A 20,299-nucleotide genomic window follows, 5' to 3' on the forward strand; every position below is an offset into this window, starting at 1 on the left:
GAGTGTGTGCCTTCAGGCTTCTGTACCTCCCTCTTGATGGTAACAATGAGAAAAGGGCATGTCTTGGGTGCTGGGGGTCCTTCATAATGGATGCTGCCTTTCTGAGACACCACTCCTCAAAGACATCCTGGGTACTTTGTAGGCTAGTACCCAAGATGGAGCTGACAAATATATATCCCAGGTAGCATCCTAATGAATATCCTCTGCACATTGTTGAATGGTAGGGCTGCGTGTGGCAGAGATATAGTTAAATAAATTTATGAATAAAAGTAGAAGCCATTTTCCCCTCAGTATTTATTAAGATCTTGGCTGACCAACCACTGACCTGTACTAATCCCATAAATTTTTGATTCCTTTAATCTGTCAAATGTATTCAGTAAGTGAACCCCTAGGACTCTTGAATGGAGAATTCAGAGCCAGTTTTATTATCCCCGACATGTGTTATAAATGCGTTATTTTGTGGCAGCAGGACAATACAAGACATTAAAGAATTATTGTAAGTTACAACAAAAAGAAAATAAATAATTCAAAAGTTCGGACATAAAGTTTCATAAGGTGTGGGGACCTTTTCTTGAATATTTTCATAACTCCCCTTTAGGTTAAGTTTATCCTTTTTTTTGTATACTACAATCCCTTACTTTCAGCTTTTTTTTCCTGTAAATTTTACGGTTTTTGTTGTGAATTACATTATAGTTTTGGTAGTTGGCATTATACTTTTTTTTCTGGTATATATTTACAGCTGTGTGGGGTTGAATGCTCCGATTAATTTATTTTTCTTTTATACACAGGAATGGTTGGCCTGGGTTTTTTTTTCAGTGGGAGGTTAGGGTGGATACTAATCTTACGTGATTTTATTTTGGGTGCTTTTTTTATTGTTATGAATTATATATTGGACTTGTTTGTTTTGCACTGTATAAATCTTCATTTTGTTGATTGTTTTTTTTCTGTAGTTCTATTGTAGAAACACATAAAAAATTGGTTTAAAAAAATAATGCAAAAGAGGAGTAGTGAGGTATTATTCATGGACCATTCTGAAGTCTGATGGTGGAAGGCAAGAAGCTCTTCTGAAATTCTTGAATGTGCATTCTGAGGCAGCACAGTAGTCTAGCGAGTAGCACAGCGAGTAGCACAATCACTTTAACCGCCAGCAATCACCAATTGGTGTTCAATTCCCACCACTGCCTGCAAAAAACATGTATGTTATTGCTGTGAACACAGGAGTTTTCTCTAGGTGCTGTGGTTTCCTCCAACATTCCAAAGATGTACGGTATGTTTAGGGTTAGTAAGTTGTGGGCAGGGTATGTTGGCACTGGACGTTTGGCGACCCTTGCAAGCTGCCCCCAGTACAATCGTGGTTGATTTGATACAGAATGACATATTTCATTGAATGTTTTGATGTACATGTGAAAAATAGAGTTGATCTTTCTTTCTTAATCGTTCTTAACAAGAAGAGGGCATGTCCCAGAAGAGAGTGTCCTTAATGATGGGTGTCACCTTGAGGCATGGTCTTTTGAAGATGTCCTCAGTGGGGGGTAGGTTTGTGCCTGTGATGGAGCTGGCTGAATCTGGCTCAAGGTGGCACCCATCATCAATGTCTGCATTCTCCATTGATCCTACACATTGGAGCCTCCAGGTGGGGATGCAACCTGTCAGAATGCTCTGCTCGGTTTTTTCACAAGATCACAGGACAAAGGAGTGGAAGTAGGCCATTTGGCCCATCGAGTCTGCTCCGCCACTCCACCATGAGCTAAACTGTTCTCCCATCTAGTTCCAATTTCTGGCTTTTTCCCTATATCCCTTGATACCCTGACTAATTGGATACCTGTCAATCTCCTCCTTAAACACCCTCAATGATCGGGCCTCCACAGCTGTACATGGCAACGAATTCCATAAATCCACGACCCTCTGGCTGGAAAAAAAAATTTCTCATCTCTGTTTTAAATGGGTACCCTCTAATTCTAAGACAGTGGTCTCTTGTCCTGGACTCACCCACCAAGGGAAACAGCCTTTTCACATCTACTCTGTCCAACCCTTTTAGCATTCAGTTTATCAGTAGAAACTTGCTAATGTCTTTGGTGAAATAGCAATCCTCCTCAGACTCCTAATGAAGTAAAGCCACTGGTGTACCTTTTTTGTGATTGCATCAGTATGTTGGATCCAGAATAGATCTTCAGAGATGTTGATGCCCAGGAATTTGAAGCTGCTCACCTTTTCTACTGCTAATGAGGACTGGGCTGTTGTTACCTTGACTTCTCCTCCCACAATCAATTCTTTGGTCTTACTGATGTTGAGTGCAAGGTTGTGGTCCTGTACGCCTCATGTACAGGATCTGAGAATCTGCAAAGAAACATGGTGTCATTGGTGAATTTATAGATGCCACTTGAGCTGTACCTAATCATCTCCACTCTGAAGGGATCCATGTATTCAGAGGCTGTGCCCTCTGGTCCCAGACTCCCCCCACCTTTGGAAACATCCTCTCCACCCACTCTATTTAGGCCTTTCAATATTTGAGAGGTTTCAATGAAATCCCCGTCCCCTTACTTCAGCAACTACAGGCCCTAATCATCAAATGCTCCTCATACATTAGCGCTTTAATTCCTGGGATCATTCTTGTGAACCTCCTCTGGACCCTCTCCAGTGCCAGCATGTCCTTTCTTAGATAAGGTCCCAAAACAGTTCACAGTACTTCAAGTGTGGTCTGACCAATTCCTTGTAAAGCCTCAGTAACAGGAACTGTACGATGTGACAGTTCCTGTTGAGAAAGAATGGTGACAGCAAATGATCTGTCTGGAGGGTAGATGGAAATATCAGGAAATGAGTGACAACTTAGGAGCAATGCACACAAAATGCTGGGGGATTTCAGCAGCCCTAGCAACATCTGGGAATAAACAGTCGATGTTTTGGGCCAAGACCCTTCATCAGGATCTGTGATAAGAGTTTAAAAAGCAAAAGCTGTAACAGTGAGAACAAGATGCTGGAAATCAAAAGAGAAAGATGAAAATATTTACGCCATTTCTAATTCAAACTCTGGAGATTGTCTGAAATTATTGAACTTAATGTCGAGTTACATGGGCTGTAGTGTCTAGTCAGAAGATAAGATGCTATTCCTTGGGCTTGGGTTACATTTAGTTGGAACAGTGCAAAAGTTTTCTCCAATATAGAGGAAACCACATTGTGAGGCCTGAAAGCAGTACATTTGATTGGAAGAGGTGTAAGTGATTCAAAATGGAAACTATAGAATCATAGAGCACTATAGCTCAGATACGGGCCTTTTGGCCCACCTAGTCTGTGCTGATCTGTTTTTCCGTTTAGTCCTATCAACTTGCACCCAGACCATAGCCCTTCATATCCTCATTATCGATGTACCTATCCAAATTTCTCTTAGATGTTGCAATTGAACCCATATTTACCTCTTTAACTAGCAGTTCATTCCACATGCACAACATCCTTGGGTGAAGAAGTTCCCCATAATGTCTCACCTTTCACCCTAAACCTATGACCTCCAGCTCTAGTCTAGTCTAATCTCAGGGGAAAAACCTTGAATTTTTATACCCAAACTATACCCCACGAAATTTTGTATACCTCTTTAAGAACTCCCCTCACTCCCTTGTTCTCCAGGGAGGAAAGTCCTAACCTGTTCAACCTTCTCTATAACTCAGGCTTTCAAGTCCCAGCAGCATCTTTGTACTTAATACGGCAATAAGTCTAAGGATAACAGTAGGTTAATTTTTGGATATTTTCCCCATTCCATTTGGGCTGACTTCGTTGCTGATTGTTATCACTGAAATCCCCATCTATATCTTTGTAGTGCACTCTGATGGGCCTTCCCTATACAGCTTGTAAATCTGAGCTCATTCAGAACCATTGCATGTTACTAAATTCCAATCACTCATCATCCTTTGTTTGCAGACTTCAAATTGAATAACTGCCTGATTTTAGAGTTTTCCACCTCCCTCCATGGTCTATTCATATCTGAAATCACATCCATCCTTCCATTAATCTGTAACCTACAGTAGCCCTCTGTCCCTGCTGATATCTACTCCTCCCATTTCCTGCTCCTACAGTTCCCAAGGCCCTAAATTCAAAAATGTTCCCAAAACCTTTCTACCTCTTGACCCTCACTTGTATGTTAAGATGCTTCTAAACATCTGCAACTCCGACAGGCCATTGATCGTGCCTTAATATCTTCTCATATGAAAAGTGCCCTTCTTTTAATCCTTTCCCATAATGCTGCTGGGTTGATTTTGTTTTACTAAAACTGCAATATTATGTAGTTATTGTAGTTTTCTGTGAGGGGAGCCCAATATGCTCTAGAGATGGTAAAATGTTTGATTTAATCAGATGCAGTAACAAGGGGAGGATGTAAATTTGGTAACAAAGGTACGGAGTACCAGAGCAATGAATTAGTAAACATTTCTTTAACCCCAGCCTGCAATCTTTTGTTAATTAGATAGGAAGTGACTTACTGGAGGATGCAGAAGTAGGAAATGCTACCTTTTTAGATCAAAGAAATTAATGTTGTAGTAGTTTAAAATGGCTTAGTGCACAAAAGAGAGAAATTGCCATCTACAGAAGAGATCCTGAAGAATACTGGGAATCCTGAGCAACACACAAAATGCTGGAGGAACTCGACGTCAGGCACATCTGCAGAGGAGAATAAACAGTCAATGATTTAAGCTGAGATCCTTGGGTTTCAATGCGACTGGTTATTTCCCCTGCCTGTCTTGCTGAGCTCCAACAGCATTTTGTGTGTGTTACTCAAAATTATCATGTACAAAGTTCTCTTAAATTGTCAGTAGTAGTTGGTTAAATATTGAACTATAACTACTCAGCTAGTTTATTACCATTAAGCTGTTAATTTTGAACTTGCAGGTGTATGTTGAAGTGAACAGATTAGTAGAAGACCGTGATGACATTCAAAAGGCAGCACAAGAATTTTTCAGAAAGCTGGAACATGGGGATAAACAGACCTCGGCATTATGGGAGCACTTCAGGACTATAAGCATTGAAGAATATGAGAAAACTTACCAGGTGAGAAATTGCGAATCGGAAAGGAAATGATTAGTTTCGCCCATGTCACCCCAAACGTAAGGGGAGTAAACTGGCTTAGGTTGGCTTCAATGTTGCCTTAATATACAAATTGCCTAATTAGTTTCCTAGTTAGAGAATTTTGTGCAGCAGATGTGCAAACAGCAACTAGTATGGAATTACACTAGTTACCACTCCATTGCACATAAAGAGGACCTGAATGGCCAATGATTATTTAACCAGTGAATGCAGTATATTGATGATCTTAAACCCACTATCATTACATGTTACTTTGAGATTACTTATTGTGATCACAAAATTGACAGCATTTTGGAAGCAGAGAAATAGGATTGATTAAATGCACAAGTATCTTTCCTGTACATATTATGAATTGGGGGAATGAGAAAGGCTGTCATGTGGTATATTGTGTAAAAAGTTGGTTAGAAGTTGTTATGAATATACACAGCAATATATAATAGAAAAGTTAATCCAAATGTACAACAAAATAAAGTAGTTGCAGCCATATATAGTTTAACTTGGAATTCATTGTTTTTTACAATATTGTATTAGGCCAATTTCCAGTTTACTCCATACAAAATATGTTTTTACAGATGGGTTCTAAATTGCTCCTTTTGGAGCTATCCATATTCCAAAGATGTAGGAGACAACTTTTTCTGGCCACTGTCATTCACGGACTGAGTCCTTAATATCTGCACTGTGATCGCACAAGTTACAGAGCAGAATACTTCCTCTCAGATGTTGAATATTAGATCAACTTCTATTATTAAGTAATTGATGAATTTTTTTAAAAATGAAGGTGTCATGTAAGTGAGCTAACATTGCTCCCAAAAGCAAAATGTGCCAGACATCTGAAATGAAAATAGTTAATGCTAGAAGAACCCAGTCAGTCAGGTGGCATCTATGCAATAGAGAACACTCTGACCTGACCTAAATGATAACAGAGGTTCTGACAGAACATCACCAGCCATAAGGGGAGACACAACCCAGCTATTCGCTTCATTCCCACTCTTCCCCTCCCTCACCTGCCAACCATCCCCCTCTCACATGGATCCACCTATCACCAATCGTCCCTTTCTCTAGCCCTTCTCCAACCCCCTCACCTTATCCCAACTATCTCCCTTTTTCTTTCCAGTCCTGATGAAAAGCTTGACCCATAGTTTTGGCTGTTCATTTCCCTCCATAGATGCTGCCTGGCCTGCTGAGTTCCTCCAACATTTTATGTGTCGCACCAACTCTGAAATATTAACTAGCTCAGTTTCTGTCTTCACGAATGTGCTGAGTGTTATCAGCTGTTAACATTGAACAGAATTTGAACGTTGATTAATGTGGTTCAGTGTTTTTTTTTAAAAATGTTGCTGCAGGTTACTTTGTTGTTGATCTAAACTGGATTGTGACACATTTTTGTTGTAAGGTTCAATATAAAAATAATCATTGAATTGTATCTGATTTGTAAATGTGTATGTTCCAAAAGCGGCTTGGTGTGCACTTTGATGAGTACTCTGGAGAATCCTTGTACCATGTTAAATCACAAGAACTTCTGCAGCTGATTGATCAGAGAGGACTGCTCAAGAAAACAAAGTAAGGTTAGACTGTAATCGTTGCATATTATAAACAGCTTTGTAAAATTAATTGAATCAAAACTAGAGCCTGCTGAAATTATACTGTACATGGTTCAAAATATAAAATAAACCTCTATTCTATTAAGCAGAACCTATCTTTTGATAGGATCTACTTTATAGGATTGATGGCTATTGTATTTTAACAAATGAATACATTTAAAGTCTAACTCAAAAATGTTGCTTAAACCTGAAAAGGCCTTGATTGAGGTAGTAGGTTGAAATTTCTGTGTAGATCTCAACATATCCATCTGAGGCATTTTAATCTTAGTTCACCAACAATGTACTTTTGAGGTCAACTTAGATTTTTTCTTATGCACAGGTTTTTTTCTCCAAAGATTTTAATACCAAAAGCAATTTCTGGGAAAGCTAATTGAGAGATGTTTTGGTGAGGATGTACTATTTGTGGTTTGGGTCTTCCAAGTGTTTCCTAAAAGAGACTGCAGGTTAATGAAGAGATCATATTAGATCACTGCAACAAGCCAGAGAGGGATCAGAACAGGTATGGAGAGAGGAACAGGCTGTGATTCGATTCCATTTGGAAACTGCCACTATGTCTTTGGATTATGTTGTCAAGGATGTAACTGAGCAAATATTTATCCAAGAATAAAACCTGGTGGATAGATAGGGAAAGGTTAATTGGGCGATGGCCTAACAGTGCAGTGGTGTCGTTCTTACTTTGTCGCCTTTGTTAAAGATTAATAAGAAAATGTACTCTGCAAGTGGAATCATGAAACTAAATGATAACAGAGATAGTGGAGGAGGCTAATAAAATCAGTTGTGTCAAAGTCTGTGGGTTGTAGAGAACAGTGATACTGCACTGTGGTCATAATCACAGAGAATATAGTTTGTGATAATTATCTGTAGGTGCTGTTAAAATATGATAGAGTACAGATCCGTACCGAACAGTACTAATCTTTCGGCCCATGATGCTGTGCCAACCTATATCAACCTACTGCAAGCTCAATCTGACCCATCCCTGCTATAATTGCCCACAGGCCTCCATTTTTCTTTCATCCATGTGCCTATATAATTGTCTCTCAAATGTCTCTAATGTGGCAGCCTCAGTCACCAATTCCAGCAATGCACTTCAGGCACTTAACGCTGTCTGTGTTTTTTAAAAAAAACCTGTCTGTCTATGCTCTTTTAATCTTAAACACCTCTGTGATTGAGTGAATAGAAAAGAGGTTATGAGCGGGAAAGATCTATTGGAAATGAAACCTTCAAAGACATTGCAGAGCAAAGGAGGGCTGAAAGTGGGATGTATCCAAAACACCAACATGGAACTCTATTGATTCTTATGCCTTAGCCATTTTCTATCACCAACAGCTTTCGATTTTCCATTTAATGAGCTAATACCTCTTCCCTGCTTAAAAACCTACAGCCCTCTGCTGTGTACTCAGCAGGCTGTTTAAACTCATCATTACATTCATTCTCCCTTAAGATTGTTACATCCACTTTGTTCCTTCATGCTTACTGGGAGCTGCTGTGTTTCCTACATGCAACAGTAACTCTCATTTTTAAAAGCTGCTACATGAGATGATGAGATGGCAGAAGGTGCCACATAAATCCATATCTTTATGTCTGTTTTAAAAGATTTGCAAAATAACTGAAAATGACATCTCCTACTTCTAAACCATCTATTCTCATTGACGCTTCCATTTTGAGACTTTCCATTTCAAAAGTGAATGAATATTAATGCAGGCCATGAAATGAGTAAAGGTTGATGGAGTATGTGTTTTGTTAACAAGCAAAGCTCTACAAAAATGGTAATGGTATGGGTTGTGACAAGTCTTGGGTTATAGAAAGATATTGATCAGCTTTTAGATTGAGCAAAGCAATGTGACGAAATTTGAAATGTATTTTAAATCTGACAAACACAATGAATTATAGCAGCCTATGGAGTATTGAGAAACAAAAAGAGTTTGGCGTATTATTCCAAAGACATGTGATAGACAATAGATACTGTGGTAAAGATGGTAAACAGAATGTTACTCTTAATCTAGTTGTGACATAGAATTTAGAGCAGGGAAGTTAAGGTACAACTTTGCACGCCAGCAGCATGTAGTCATTGGGCACGAAACTCTGCAGATGCCGGGAATCTTCAGCAACACACACAAACATAAAGGCAGCTTTATTTTCTTCATTCCTGCATTAAAGTAATGAAACAGTGATGCCACCCTGAGGGTGGAACCTGTGTCAGTCCATGGCCTCCTCTTGTGCCAAGATGATGAGTTCTCCGTCAGGTTGGAGGAGCAACACCTTGTATTCCATCTGGCTATCCTCCACCCTGATGGTATGGATATCAATTTATCCTTCCGGTGAACAAAATTCTCCTCCTCCATTCCCCACTCTGATCTTTTATTTCTTCTCACCTGCCTATTACTTCCCCTTGGGTCCCCGCCTTCCCTTTCTCCTATTTCACCTCTCCTATCAAATCCTTTCTTCGCCACTCCTTGACCCTTCCCACCCACCTGGTTTCCCCCACCACTTTCCAGTTAACCTCTTTCCCCTCCACCCCCCATCTTTTAATTTAGGCATCTCCCCACTTTCCTTCTAGTCCTGATGAAGGGTCTTACCCCAAAATGTCAACTGTTTAGTCTTTTCCATAGATGGCCTGACCTGCTGAGTTCCTGTGTGTGGTACATGTTTCATCCTGTTTATTTGTACAGGCATGGAGTTGGAGTGGTTGATCTTTCACCAAAAGGTGATCTCTCCAGTTATGCCAAAATGGTTCGAAATGATGGGACGTCCCTCTACTTGACCAGGTAAACCTTTAATTGAAATTTACTTTAATTACAGTAAATTAAAAGATTAGTAAGTAAAATAGTTACCCAGATGCCTGACATTGTGCAATAAAGTAGACCATACCAATATTTTTCCGTACATTCCCATTGTATGTTCCTTTGTTCACCTGCTAATCGGTTAACCTGACCTATTTAGGGAAAATGCTAGAATCTACAACTACCTCCAGCTACCTACCTTGTTTAGAGCTTTTACTTTTGGCAATCCTAGCCTCACCTTATCCAAGGTTTCACCATTATTCAGTCCTTCTCTCTCCCAAGCTTTCTGCAACTTAAAACCAATTTATTTTCTTTCTTTCCCAGATGTGACAGTCTCTGAACTGAAACATTAACTCCATCTGCTCTTCTACAGACGCTGCCTGACCACTTGAGTGTTCCGTTTTTCTTTTAGATATCCAGTATCTATATTTGATTTCCATTTCATTATTTTCAAATTTTTGTGAAGACCATTTCATGGAAGAAATTGATAGCGCATCAAGAGGCCTTTTGGCCCAGTTCAAAGATTAATTTTATTGTCAAAGTTTTTATGCACAATACAACTCTGATGTTTGTCTTCTCCAGATAGCCATTAAATAAATACAGAAAGACCATGAAATAAAAGGCATCAATTTCCCACCGCCCTGGCACAATAGAGGAAAAATAAAACTCACAGATCCCAAAAATCACCCCCCCCCCCACAGCAATGATCTTTCAAGAATCAATAGATTCTAGAATGGTTCTGGAGGACTGGAAAATTACAAATGCAAACGTTACTCCTCCCTTTCAGAAGGGAAGGGAACAAAAGCCAGTAAATTATTGGCCAGGTAGCCTGACTTCAGATGTTGGTGTCTATTATTAAGGATGAGGTTTCAGGACATTTGGAGATAAAATAGGCCAAAGTCAGCATGGTTTCTTTAAGGGAAAATCTTGCCTGACTAATCTGTCAGGATAGACAAAAGAGAGTCAGTGGATGTTGTTAACTTGGATTTTCAGAAGGTTCAGAAACTTTGGATTTTGACAAGATGCTGCACACAAGACTGCTAAGTAAGCTAAATACCCATGGTATTACAGGAAAGATACTAGCAGGGATAGAAGATTGGCTGGCTGCAGGAGACAAACAGTGGGAATAAAGGGGGCCTTTTCTGGATGGCTGCTGATGACTCGTGATGTTCTGCAAGGGCCTGTGTTGGGGCCGCTTCTTTTCAAGTTATATGTCAATGCTTTGGATGACAGAATTGATGACTTTGTAGCCAGGTTTGCAGACAATACAAAGATAGGCAGAGGGGCATTTAGTGCTTGGGATGCAGAGAGTCTGCAGAAAGACTTAAATTAGGAGAAATGGGGAAAGAGGCAGCAGATGGAATATAATGTAGGGTCATGCACTTTAGAAGGCATAAAGCCATAGACTATCTTTTAAATGGGGAGCAAATTTGGAAATAAGAGGTGCAAGAGGACCTGGGAGGCTTCGAGCAGGATTCCCTAAAGGTTAACTTGCAGATTGAGTTGATGGTAAAGAAGGTAAATGCAATATTGGTATTGCATCTGTGCGCAACCCCTTTTGCAGGACCTCTGTATTCCTGAAGCTTGTGTTTGAGCATTTCGATGTCACTCTGAGTACTCATTCTCTACTTTGACTAGTGATGGGGCAGAGAATTCCAAAGAGACGGTGGGGAGTTGCATTTCTTCAAGAAGGCTTAGAGCACATCCTTCAACCACTTCCTCTGTCTCCATGATAATATCTTGGCATGGAGTGTCTATTTCAGGACTGTGCTGTCAGGCTTGGGACCAACATGACCTCCCTAATTTAGTTAGCTGAGTATACGGTATTGTTTGAAATATGGTGCATGTTTACTTGATAGGAGACTTCTTGATAATCAGTGAGCTGAATCGTTGAAGCATCTCCCATGGGAATAATGGTTGTTACTTCATGATTTTGTTTGCAGGGATATTGCAGCTGCTGCAGATCGAATGGAGAAATACAACTTTGACAAAATGATATATGTGGTAGGTAACTAAGGCGAGCTACAACATGCTCTTAGGAGGTAGAAATTCATCCTTGTTGGCAAAAGACCTGTATATCATAGGATCAGAATTAGGCTATTTGGCCTATTGTCTGCTCTACGTGGCTGATTTACTATCCCTCTCAACCCCATTCCCTTGTCTTCCTTTACTAATTAAGAACCTATCATTCTTTGCTTTAAGTATACCCAATGGCTTTACCTCCACAGACATCTGTAACAAAGAATACCTGTAGATTTGCCACCCTCTGGTTAAAGAGGTTCCTCCTCATCTCTGTTCTAAGAGGATGTCTTTGTATTCTAAGCTGTGCCCTCTGGTCCTAGACTTCCTCCATAAAAGGAAACATGCTCTCCAGATCCACTTTATCTAGGGGTTTCAATGATATTCCACTCTAAGTCTTCTAAACTCCAGTGAGTACAGACCCAGAGGCATCAAACTCTCTTCATACATTAACCCTGTCATTCCCAGGATCAAGTCCGATGAACCTCTTCTGGACCTTCTCCAATGCCAGCAGATTATATCTTAAATAAAAGGCCCAAAACTGCTCACAGTACTCCAAGTGCGGTGTGACCAGTGCCTTATAAAGCCTCACTATGTGCTAAATCTGTAGCATCGCAGGGCTTTCAAGTCATACTCTGCCTATAAAAAAGATATACAGGAGCAGATTGTCTAACACATTTAGTACATGTATCCGGAGATGAATTTCTATCAAATTGCATAAGAATTCATGCATTTTCTGTGTAATGATTATATATAGTGGATTTGATCGTGCATTAATCCTACAAGAACATTTTTTTCCTTCAGAAATTTTATTAAATTGGCTTGTCCATGTTTGTATACTCTCAACTAAAATAATAATTGAAGTGAAATTATCTTTTGTTGAATCTGTGCTCTGATATAAAATATTTTGTAGGCAAAATAATCAAACTGTATAAATCCATGTGATTTTCTTGGCACAGTACATTGTGTGATTATTTTGATAAATGTATTGATAAATTCATAAATTTTACATTTGAATTAGATGCATTTAGATGCAATATTCAAGCAAACTTTCACAATTTTCTCCATCCCTTTTCGTTTAAAAAAAAATGCCTTTTGTTTGACACAGGAAAATTGGCATTCAACCCAGCAGAGCTGTCCCAGCCACTTCTATTCCACCTCATTACGTTGCTTCCCAGTTCTTGTTTCCATATTCTCCTTGTGACCAATTCTTGCATGTCTGACAACTTGTCTCTCTCTTTAATTGATCTTTTGCCACTTTAGTTAAAGGAGTAATTTTACAGCAGCCAATCAACTACCAGTACATCTGTGGGATGTTGAGGAAACTGGAGAATGTTTATGGATTTTACCCAAAGTCAGAATTAAGTATAGGTCTCAGCATTAACCCCTGTATCATGTGCTCTCTTCCTTTCTCTGGTCATCATCGTGCCTCTTCTAATTGATGTCAGGTGGACTCTCACCAATGCATTCATATAATTTTCTGAATCAGCCTGAGATGATGCTTCTTTCTCCCCATGGAAAAACATCTCACTTTTATTCTGTGCTTTCATAGAGCCACGCTTGGGATTGAGACTGCAACTTATAAGGAAGTGCAGATAAACTGCTTGCTCCTATTAGTTTAAGTATGTTCCTCTAGTGGTATTTAATTATGTATTTCCTCTAGTGGTTTAATGTTAACATCCCTTTGCTTCATAAGAAAACACAGGTATACACTACCTGCCCAACTGTAGTAGTAAAGTTGCTTTCTTTTATACTTTTCACAAGACCTTAATTTTATTTTGAAGGGATGTTACACAAGAACAACTTTGTTTCAGCAAATTTACTAAACAATCTGAAGCAGGTTTCTTTTAATTTGATTATTCCAGAAAGTGCCATGAAAGTAGTTTGAAAAAAAAGCACATATTTGGTACCCAGCAGCTTTTTCTGAGAATCATTAGTGCAATTTTCATATTGATCGCTCTTGTGTTCTTCAGACAGATAAAGAGCAGCGCACTCATTTTCAGCAAATGTTTGAAACACTGAAGATCCTGGGCTTTAACTGGACAGAACGGTAGGTCATGAAAGAACGCACATTGTAACAATTCTAAAGGGTCGTGAAGGTGGATGTGGAGGTGTTCCAGCTTTCTCAGAATTGAATGTCACTTATTACAAATGCACATAGTACAAGTTTTTTCGAGAGGAATAGAGAGCTGATGTTTCAGGCCAAGACCTTTCATAGTCTGATGAAGAGTCTCTGTCTGAAACATCAGCTCTTTATTCCTCTCCATAGATGCTGCCTGACCTTCTGCGTTCCTCCAGTATTTTTTTATGTGTTATTCTGGATTTCCAGCATCTGTAGAATCTCTTGTTTTTGCACAAGTATTTTCTTCTGTAAATGTTGTGAGTTTTTGGAACTCTTTTCCTTAAGGGGTAGTTGAAGGAATTTTTGCATACTATAAATTCAAGCTTCCCTGTTCTCTATTAGCAGCCTGTGGAAAAACAAACTTATTGTCATAGTCTTGGGCCTTTCTTGCAACTAAACTAATGTGATGGTCAAAATAGTTATTGTCTCAATATATTTATGCCATTTTCTATTACATCCTTTAAGGTGGACTAGAATTTCTTGGTACGTATATATATTTCAAGATGAGCTGCAATGAATGCTTTAACACAGGTCACTAGCTTGCAGGCTCAGGCAGATGTTTCTTGAAGATCAACCAAAAAATAAATAAAAGGAGAAAATACAGATTCTATGGCTTCTCAAATAGTTTTGAAGAAATAAGTATTTTTGTGCCTTGTGGAATAAATTGAAGACACTCTAGAGTTTGCTCTATTGAAAATCTTAAAGGAATTGTTTGACTTAATATTTATATTTTAACAATTTATAGTAAAAATATCAATTGTATTTGTTAAGTAAATCACAAAACAAGACTGAACAAGAAACTGCAGCCGTTGGGATCTGAAGCAGCATAGGAACTCAATCATCGAGCAGCATCTGTGGTCTCGACCTGAAACATCAACTATCCATTTCCGTCAATACATGCTGCCTGACCCACTGAGTTTGTGCAAAATGAAACAGTGGCCAGATAGTGACAAAGGCTTTTACAAATGTACAGTACACTCTGTTAATTTGTGTGTTGAATAAAGTTAAGGAAACTGAACTGTCATGTGTTTCCCCACCCCCAGGTGTCAGCATGTACCCTTTGGGTTAGTGAAAGGAATGAAGACTCGGAAAGGAGATGTTGTTTTTCTAGAAGATGTTCTGAATGAAGCTCGCACCAGAATGCTGCAAAACATGGCTGCCTCAAAGAGTGAGTACATAACTCCTAGTTAATGGACTTTTAAAATGTGTTTATTTTTAAGGTCTTTTCCTTCCCTGATAAAGAGTACAGCCATTTCCAGGAGTGGAGCCCACTGGTAAATTGCCTGAACTATCAGAGAGACCTCTGTAGTTACTGATGAATTATTTGTAATGGGAGAACCTTATACATCTGTCAAATCTTTGGGTATTCCCAAGGCACTTTACAACCATTGGAAAACATGTATGATTGCTATTGTGTATTGTTTCTGCAGTGGCAACGAATTTTTTTAAACAGCAAATTCCTTCAGCAATATCATGTTAATGACTAGATGGTCACTTCCTGTGCAGCTTATTGGGAGAGAAATTGGCACAGGCTACTGAGAACTCCTTAGGATTATTCTGAAGGGTGGAGATTTTTATAACCATCTGAATATAGCTGGCAGTACCTTGGATTTATATCTCATCCAAACAAATGTTCTTTTCTGAATCGGAATCAGTTTTAATATCACTGGCGTATGTCGTGAAATTTGTTTTCCAGCAGCAATACATTGCAATACATAATAATTTTAAAAAGCTACAAATTACAACAAGGGAAAGTGTGTGTGTGTTTTTTTTAAATTTGTTACATAGTAAATTAAGTTTAAAAAAATATTGAAGTAGTGTTCATGGGTTCATTTCCATTCAAAAATCTGATGGCGGAGAGGAAGAAGCTGTTCCTGAAGAGAGTGGCTTCATGCTCCTGTACCACCTCCTTGATGGTAGCAATGGGAATATGGTGCGATCTGGGTGATGGATGCTGCTTTTTTGAGGCACCGCCTCTGTAAGGTGTCCTCGGGATGCTGGAAGGCTAGTGCCCATGATGGAGCTGGCTGAGTTTTCAACTTTCTGCAGCTTTTTCTGATCCTGTGCAGTGGCCTCTCCATACCAGACAGTGATGCAGCCAGTTAGAATACTCCCTATGGTACATCTGTAGAAATTTGCGAGAGTCTTTGTTGACTTACCACCAAGAGGACCACAACCTTGTCGTGGTTTGGAAGCTTGTGTGCCTCAATGGCTCAGAGTGCTATGTTGGCTGAGGTCAGGGCTTTATGCTTTGGCTCTTGGTGGGGTCACCCATGCCCAACAGATGAAAGGCAGAGGACAGACTAAGAGTTGTCCACCGGTCCTCCAGGGTTGGGCTTTTAGCTCAGGGTTGAGTCCCCGGCTAGTAAAAATTTGTTACGGAAACAGCAGTGAAGAATCCTTCTACACCTGAGTGTGACGGTATTCCTGAATCGACACCCGGGACTTGTATGACTGACAGTAGTGAAAACCGGAAGTGAGCCCTGAACACCACCAGAGATGGAGGACCTTCATCGCTGCCCTAAACGCCAGCGGCATAACAGGCAGTAAGTAAGTTTGGTGACATACCAAGTCTCCCCCAACTCCTAGTAAAATAAAGCCCCTACCGTGCTTTCTTTGCAATTGTATCAATATGTTGGGCCTAGGATAGATCTTCAGAGATGTTGACACCCTGGAACTTGAAACTGCTCACCCTGATTCTTCAATGAGGACTGGTGTGTGTGCCTTCGATTTCCCCTTCCTGAAGTCCACAATCAGTTCCTGGGGCTTGCGGATGTTGAGCGCAAGGTTGTTATTGCGAAACCACTCAAGCAGTGTTCTGTCTCACTTCTGTATGACACCTCATCACCTGAAATTCTACCAACAATAGCTGTGCCATCAGTAAGTTTATAAATGGCATTTTAGATATGTCTAGCCGTACATTTCTAAATGAAGATAATAGTGATGCATTCTGAACTGAAGTATTATGTTCCAGAACCGTCTGATTAATCATTGACCTGAGACACTGACACCACAGTTCCTGTCTATCCTCCTGGGTATTTCCAGTACTTGATTTAATTTGGGATTTCTGTAGTCTTTGTGGCCTGTTTCAGGCAGATTCATATTGATCAAACATATAAATTTCTGCTACACATCAGATGACGCATCCACTATTTTAAGTCAATATCAAATATTTAGAAGGCCAGTTTTAATCTGGTTATGTATCTCCGTTGTCTTACTGAATATGGCCTAAGCTTTAGTGTTTTTCAGTAAGAGGTAGTGCAAGTCCAAAAATTTATAAAATAATTATAATTAGGGCAAGTAGTTTACAGGATCAAAGTTCAAAGTAAATTTAACAAAGTACATATATAACACCATATACATTTTTTTGCGGGCATAAATTCATAATTGAATAATAACCATGGTAGAGTCAATAAAAGACCATACCTACTTGAATATTTGTAGGAAATCTGTAAAAGATCAGTTTATAATTTTAACATAAAAGATTTTTTGGTTTCCAAGTTGAAGGTAAGCCTGTTGTTAATTTTTCTAAGGTGATGATTCATTGTGCCAATATAATTTCTGAATATTTTCTCACAGATCATTTATATAATTGTTTATTTTTATGAAGCAACAAAAGAACTAGAGGATCCTGAGACTACGGCAGAGAAAGTGGGTGTTGCTGCACTTATTGTTCAGGTAATAACTGTTTGTTTGGGCTGTTTGTTGAATTGCGGCAGTTTTGATCCTTCTTAATTTATCATATTTAATAAATTTTGATTGTAATTTTTGCTATTAAGCCAAACAATAAAATTTCACGGCCAAATCCAATATCAGAAAACCTTAACTCTGGGTATTCTGGATTTGCCTTTAACTTTACAAAAGTTTTTTTTTGCACTTCATAACTGATTGACCTGCAAAATATTGAGGTAACAGGATTACCCTTTAAACCTTGCTGGCAACAAAGCAGTTTACAGAAATCATACCTGTTAGGGCAATTCCCCCTGATTCAGTCAAAAGTTTACGGGGTTTAAGGAAGTGGTTTCTGATGGTTGCTTCTTCAGCAGGTTTATCTTTAGGAACTCTCTTGCATGTTCCGGCTGACCTTAGTCCTTAAACTGCTGGAGAACAGTGGGGAAAGAACAGGTGCTGTTTTCTCCCGGTAGGGATTAGTTTTTAGTTCCAAGTGCTCCTGCCGCGTTTTGTCATCCTACAACCTTATCCTGCAATCCCTTTGAATTATGAAGGTCAGCATGTGTATAAATGTCTCTCTCCAGCAGATCTCATCATGATCATCATGACTCCAGTATTTCTACTGTTTTTTAATGTTTCTTAATTGTACATATGTTTTTTTTGTGTTCTATCGCTGAGCAGCAGTGAACCATCTGACTGGCCTATCAGAGTTCTCTTTGGGAACTAGTTGACTTGATCAGCATTTCTGATCTGGCTATTGTTCACGATTGCACTTTTAAAAAAAAAAATCAAAAAAAGTAGCTTGTGCATTTGTCCAACGTATGGTTTCTTCTCTAGAATAATTTTAGGAGAGCTCTTGGCTCTCTTTATAAGGGGCATTCTCTTCTTATCAAAAGGAGTATGTCCCTTGGGCTAAATGTACACTGGGCCCAGTCTGAGCAAATTCCCAACCCAGGAAGTCAGCTGTACCTCCATGATGTAGAAGACCATAGTATAGGCAAAGAAAGCTATAAGATTTTTTGAGGCTATCCCTGGACGTTACCATTGCACATCAGTATCCATTTGACCTTGTTTTGGACCTATTTTGCAGCCACATTAACCTGTTTTAGCACATGCCGTGCTTGTAACGATCTTGACATTACTACCCAATAACTTTTTTGGGTGGCAATCTAGTCCCCATTTAATATTTCACAAATGACAGCAAAAAAATTTGTCATTGTTCATGACTCACCACTCAGTCTTATTGCATGTAATTCCTCCAGTTAAATGGTTAGGTTCTTAAGAATCCAATTAAGTCTTGTTTTCATGTAAATGTTGAATGCTGCCATGGTAGCTTCATACTCTACTTGAGGAAACAAGAACATAAGAACTTGAGACAGCAGTAGATAATTTGGCCAGTTGTGTCTGTTCTGCCATTCAATAAGACCAGAGCAGATCTTGAACCTCAGCACCACTTACCTACATTGATCTTGTACCCGTTGATTCCCGTATCATCTTAAAAACCTATTAATTTCTATCCACTATCATCTTGAGTTGTAAATTTCAAAGATTCTGGAAAAGTCTGAGGCACATGTATATAGCTGGGATGCCTAAGACTTCTGCACAGCACTGTGTATACTAAATGTTTGCCAATATTAACAAAATCTTACAGATATTGCTGTTTCACGACCAAGTAAAGAGAGGGTGGAGATGGATGCCTTTCCACTGTGTGCTTCAAATCGAATCAAAATCAATCCATGCAGGAAATGATATTTTTAAAGAAGCAGCTTACATTACTGTGCAAAAGTCTTAAACATCCTAGCATGAACTATCAATAAGAAAACGTATGTTCTTGCACTGGTCACCAATATCGTGGAAAATCTTCTCTGTTATGTGAAAGGAAATAGTGTTGATGGGGTGAGGGGAAGGCTTTGGGTGGTGGGAACACACAGCAGCAATTTCTCTCTCTAAAAATTGTGTATTGTATAAACAGGATGTGTTTTGAAGCTGCAGGAGGCAAACCAAAATTTAATGTTTTCATCAATTAATTTAAGTTAATAACAATACAGTAATTGAAAAAGTTTGTTAAATTATTTGTAAACCTTTGTACTGTATATCACAAGTTCAGTTTTTCCTGATTTTTTTTTTAAACTTGGGTTTCTTAGTTAAGTGAAGATTAAATCATTTTAATATATAATTTGTAGGATTTCAAAGGTCCCCTTATATCTGATTATGAATTCGACTGGGATCGTGTACTCCAAAGCCAGGGAGATACTGGCGTGTACCTGCAATACACTCATGCCAGGCTGTGTAGGTAAGGCATATCTGCAAAAGAGTCAAAAAAACCTTTGGCAAAAGGATGGTTAAAACATCAGGCAAACAAGCCCCTATCATTCATTGACAGTGACGCCAGCCATTATTAATACCCTTCAGAGATTGTCTGCCTGGCATCAGATCAGGGGCTAAGCAAGTACTACTCCTTGCCCAAAGCTGACCAGCTGGCTAGCAGAGGGAAGGAGTGCCTTACATCTCCTTTGGTAGAGACACATCTCCACCTAACCACCCAGAAATAGATTTTTAAATGCCATTGTGCAACTTGTATGTGATTTTTTTTTTAAAAAACTCTTAGTACCGGAAATTTCACTCGGAAGATACAGAGGGAACTAAAAAACTGTAAGTTGGTATAATCAAGATATTAGAATGATTATTTTCAAGCCAGGACTTGATCTGGAGACATTATTTCAACTCAAAATGACAGCCAGGGAAATCAAATTCAAGTAATTAAATAAATCTGGAGGGGGAGAAGCTCAGGGAAAGGTCATAGTTGTCATTGAGTTCATTTGGGTTAGGGAAGCTGCTGTCCGTACCTAGTGTGGACTCCAGAACAATGGCAATAACTCTTTACTGCTCCCTGAAAATGGCTTAAAAAGCCACAGTCAGAGGCAACTTGGCATCCTGTGAGCAAATATATTTTTATAAAGTAATGTAATAAATATGTTAACAAATAAATCCATTACGGGTAGTTCTGGCATTGTTAATACTAAAAAGTTGTTTTGGTG

At 39.1% G+C, this 20,299-nt stretch overlaps 1 protein-coding gene across 4 annotated transcripts in view; it reads left to right on the forward strand.

Annotated features, from left to right (window-relative positions):
* The window catches only part of rars2 (arginyl-tRNA synthetase 2, mitochondrial), a 63,603-nt gene that overhangs the window by 18,722 nt on the left and 24,582 nt on the right, over nucleotides 1-20,299 (forward strand). For all 4 annotated transcript variants that reach the window (XM_072250018.1, XM_072250024.1, XM_072250009.1 and 1 more), the window contains exons 9-16: nucleotides 4,873-5,031; nucleotides 6,521-6,627; nucleotides 9,338-9,433; nucleotides 11,392-11,452; nucleotides 13,441-13,517; nucleotides 14,633-14,757; nucleotides 17,200-17,267; nucleotides 19,445-19,554. In XM_072250018.1, coding sequence (XP_072106119.1) covers nucleotides 4,873-5,031; nucleotides 6,521-6,627; nucleotides 9,338-9,433; nucleotides 11,392-11,452; nucleotides 13,441-13,517; nucleotides 14,633-14,757; nucleotides 17,200-17,267; nucleotides 19,445-19,554 — 803 coding nt within the window. The remainder of the gene's footprint in view (nucleotides 1-4,872; nucleotides 5,032-6,520; nucleotides 6,628-9,337; nucleotides 9,434-11,391; nucleotides 11,453-13,440; nucleotides 13,518-14,632; nucleotides 14,758-17,199; nucleotides 17,268-19,444; nucleotides 19,555-20,299) is intronic.

This window comes from Mobula birostris, chromosome 2, assembly GCF_030028105.1.
Source record: "Mobula birostris isolate sMobBir1 chromosome 2, sMobBir1.hap1, whole genome shotgun sequence".
NCBI lineage: Eukaryota > Metazoa > Chordata > Chondrichthyes > Myliobatiformes > Myliobatidae > Mobula > Mobula birostris.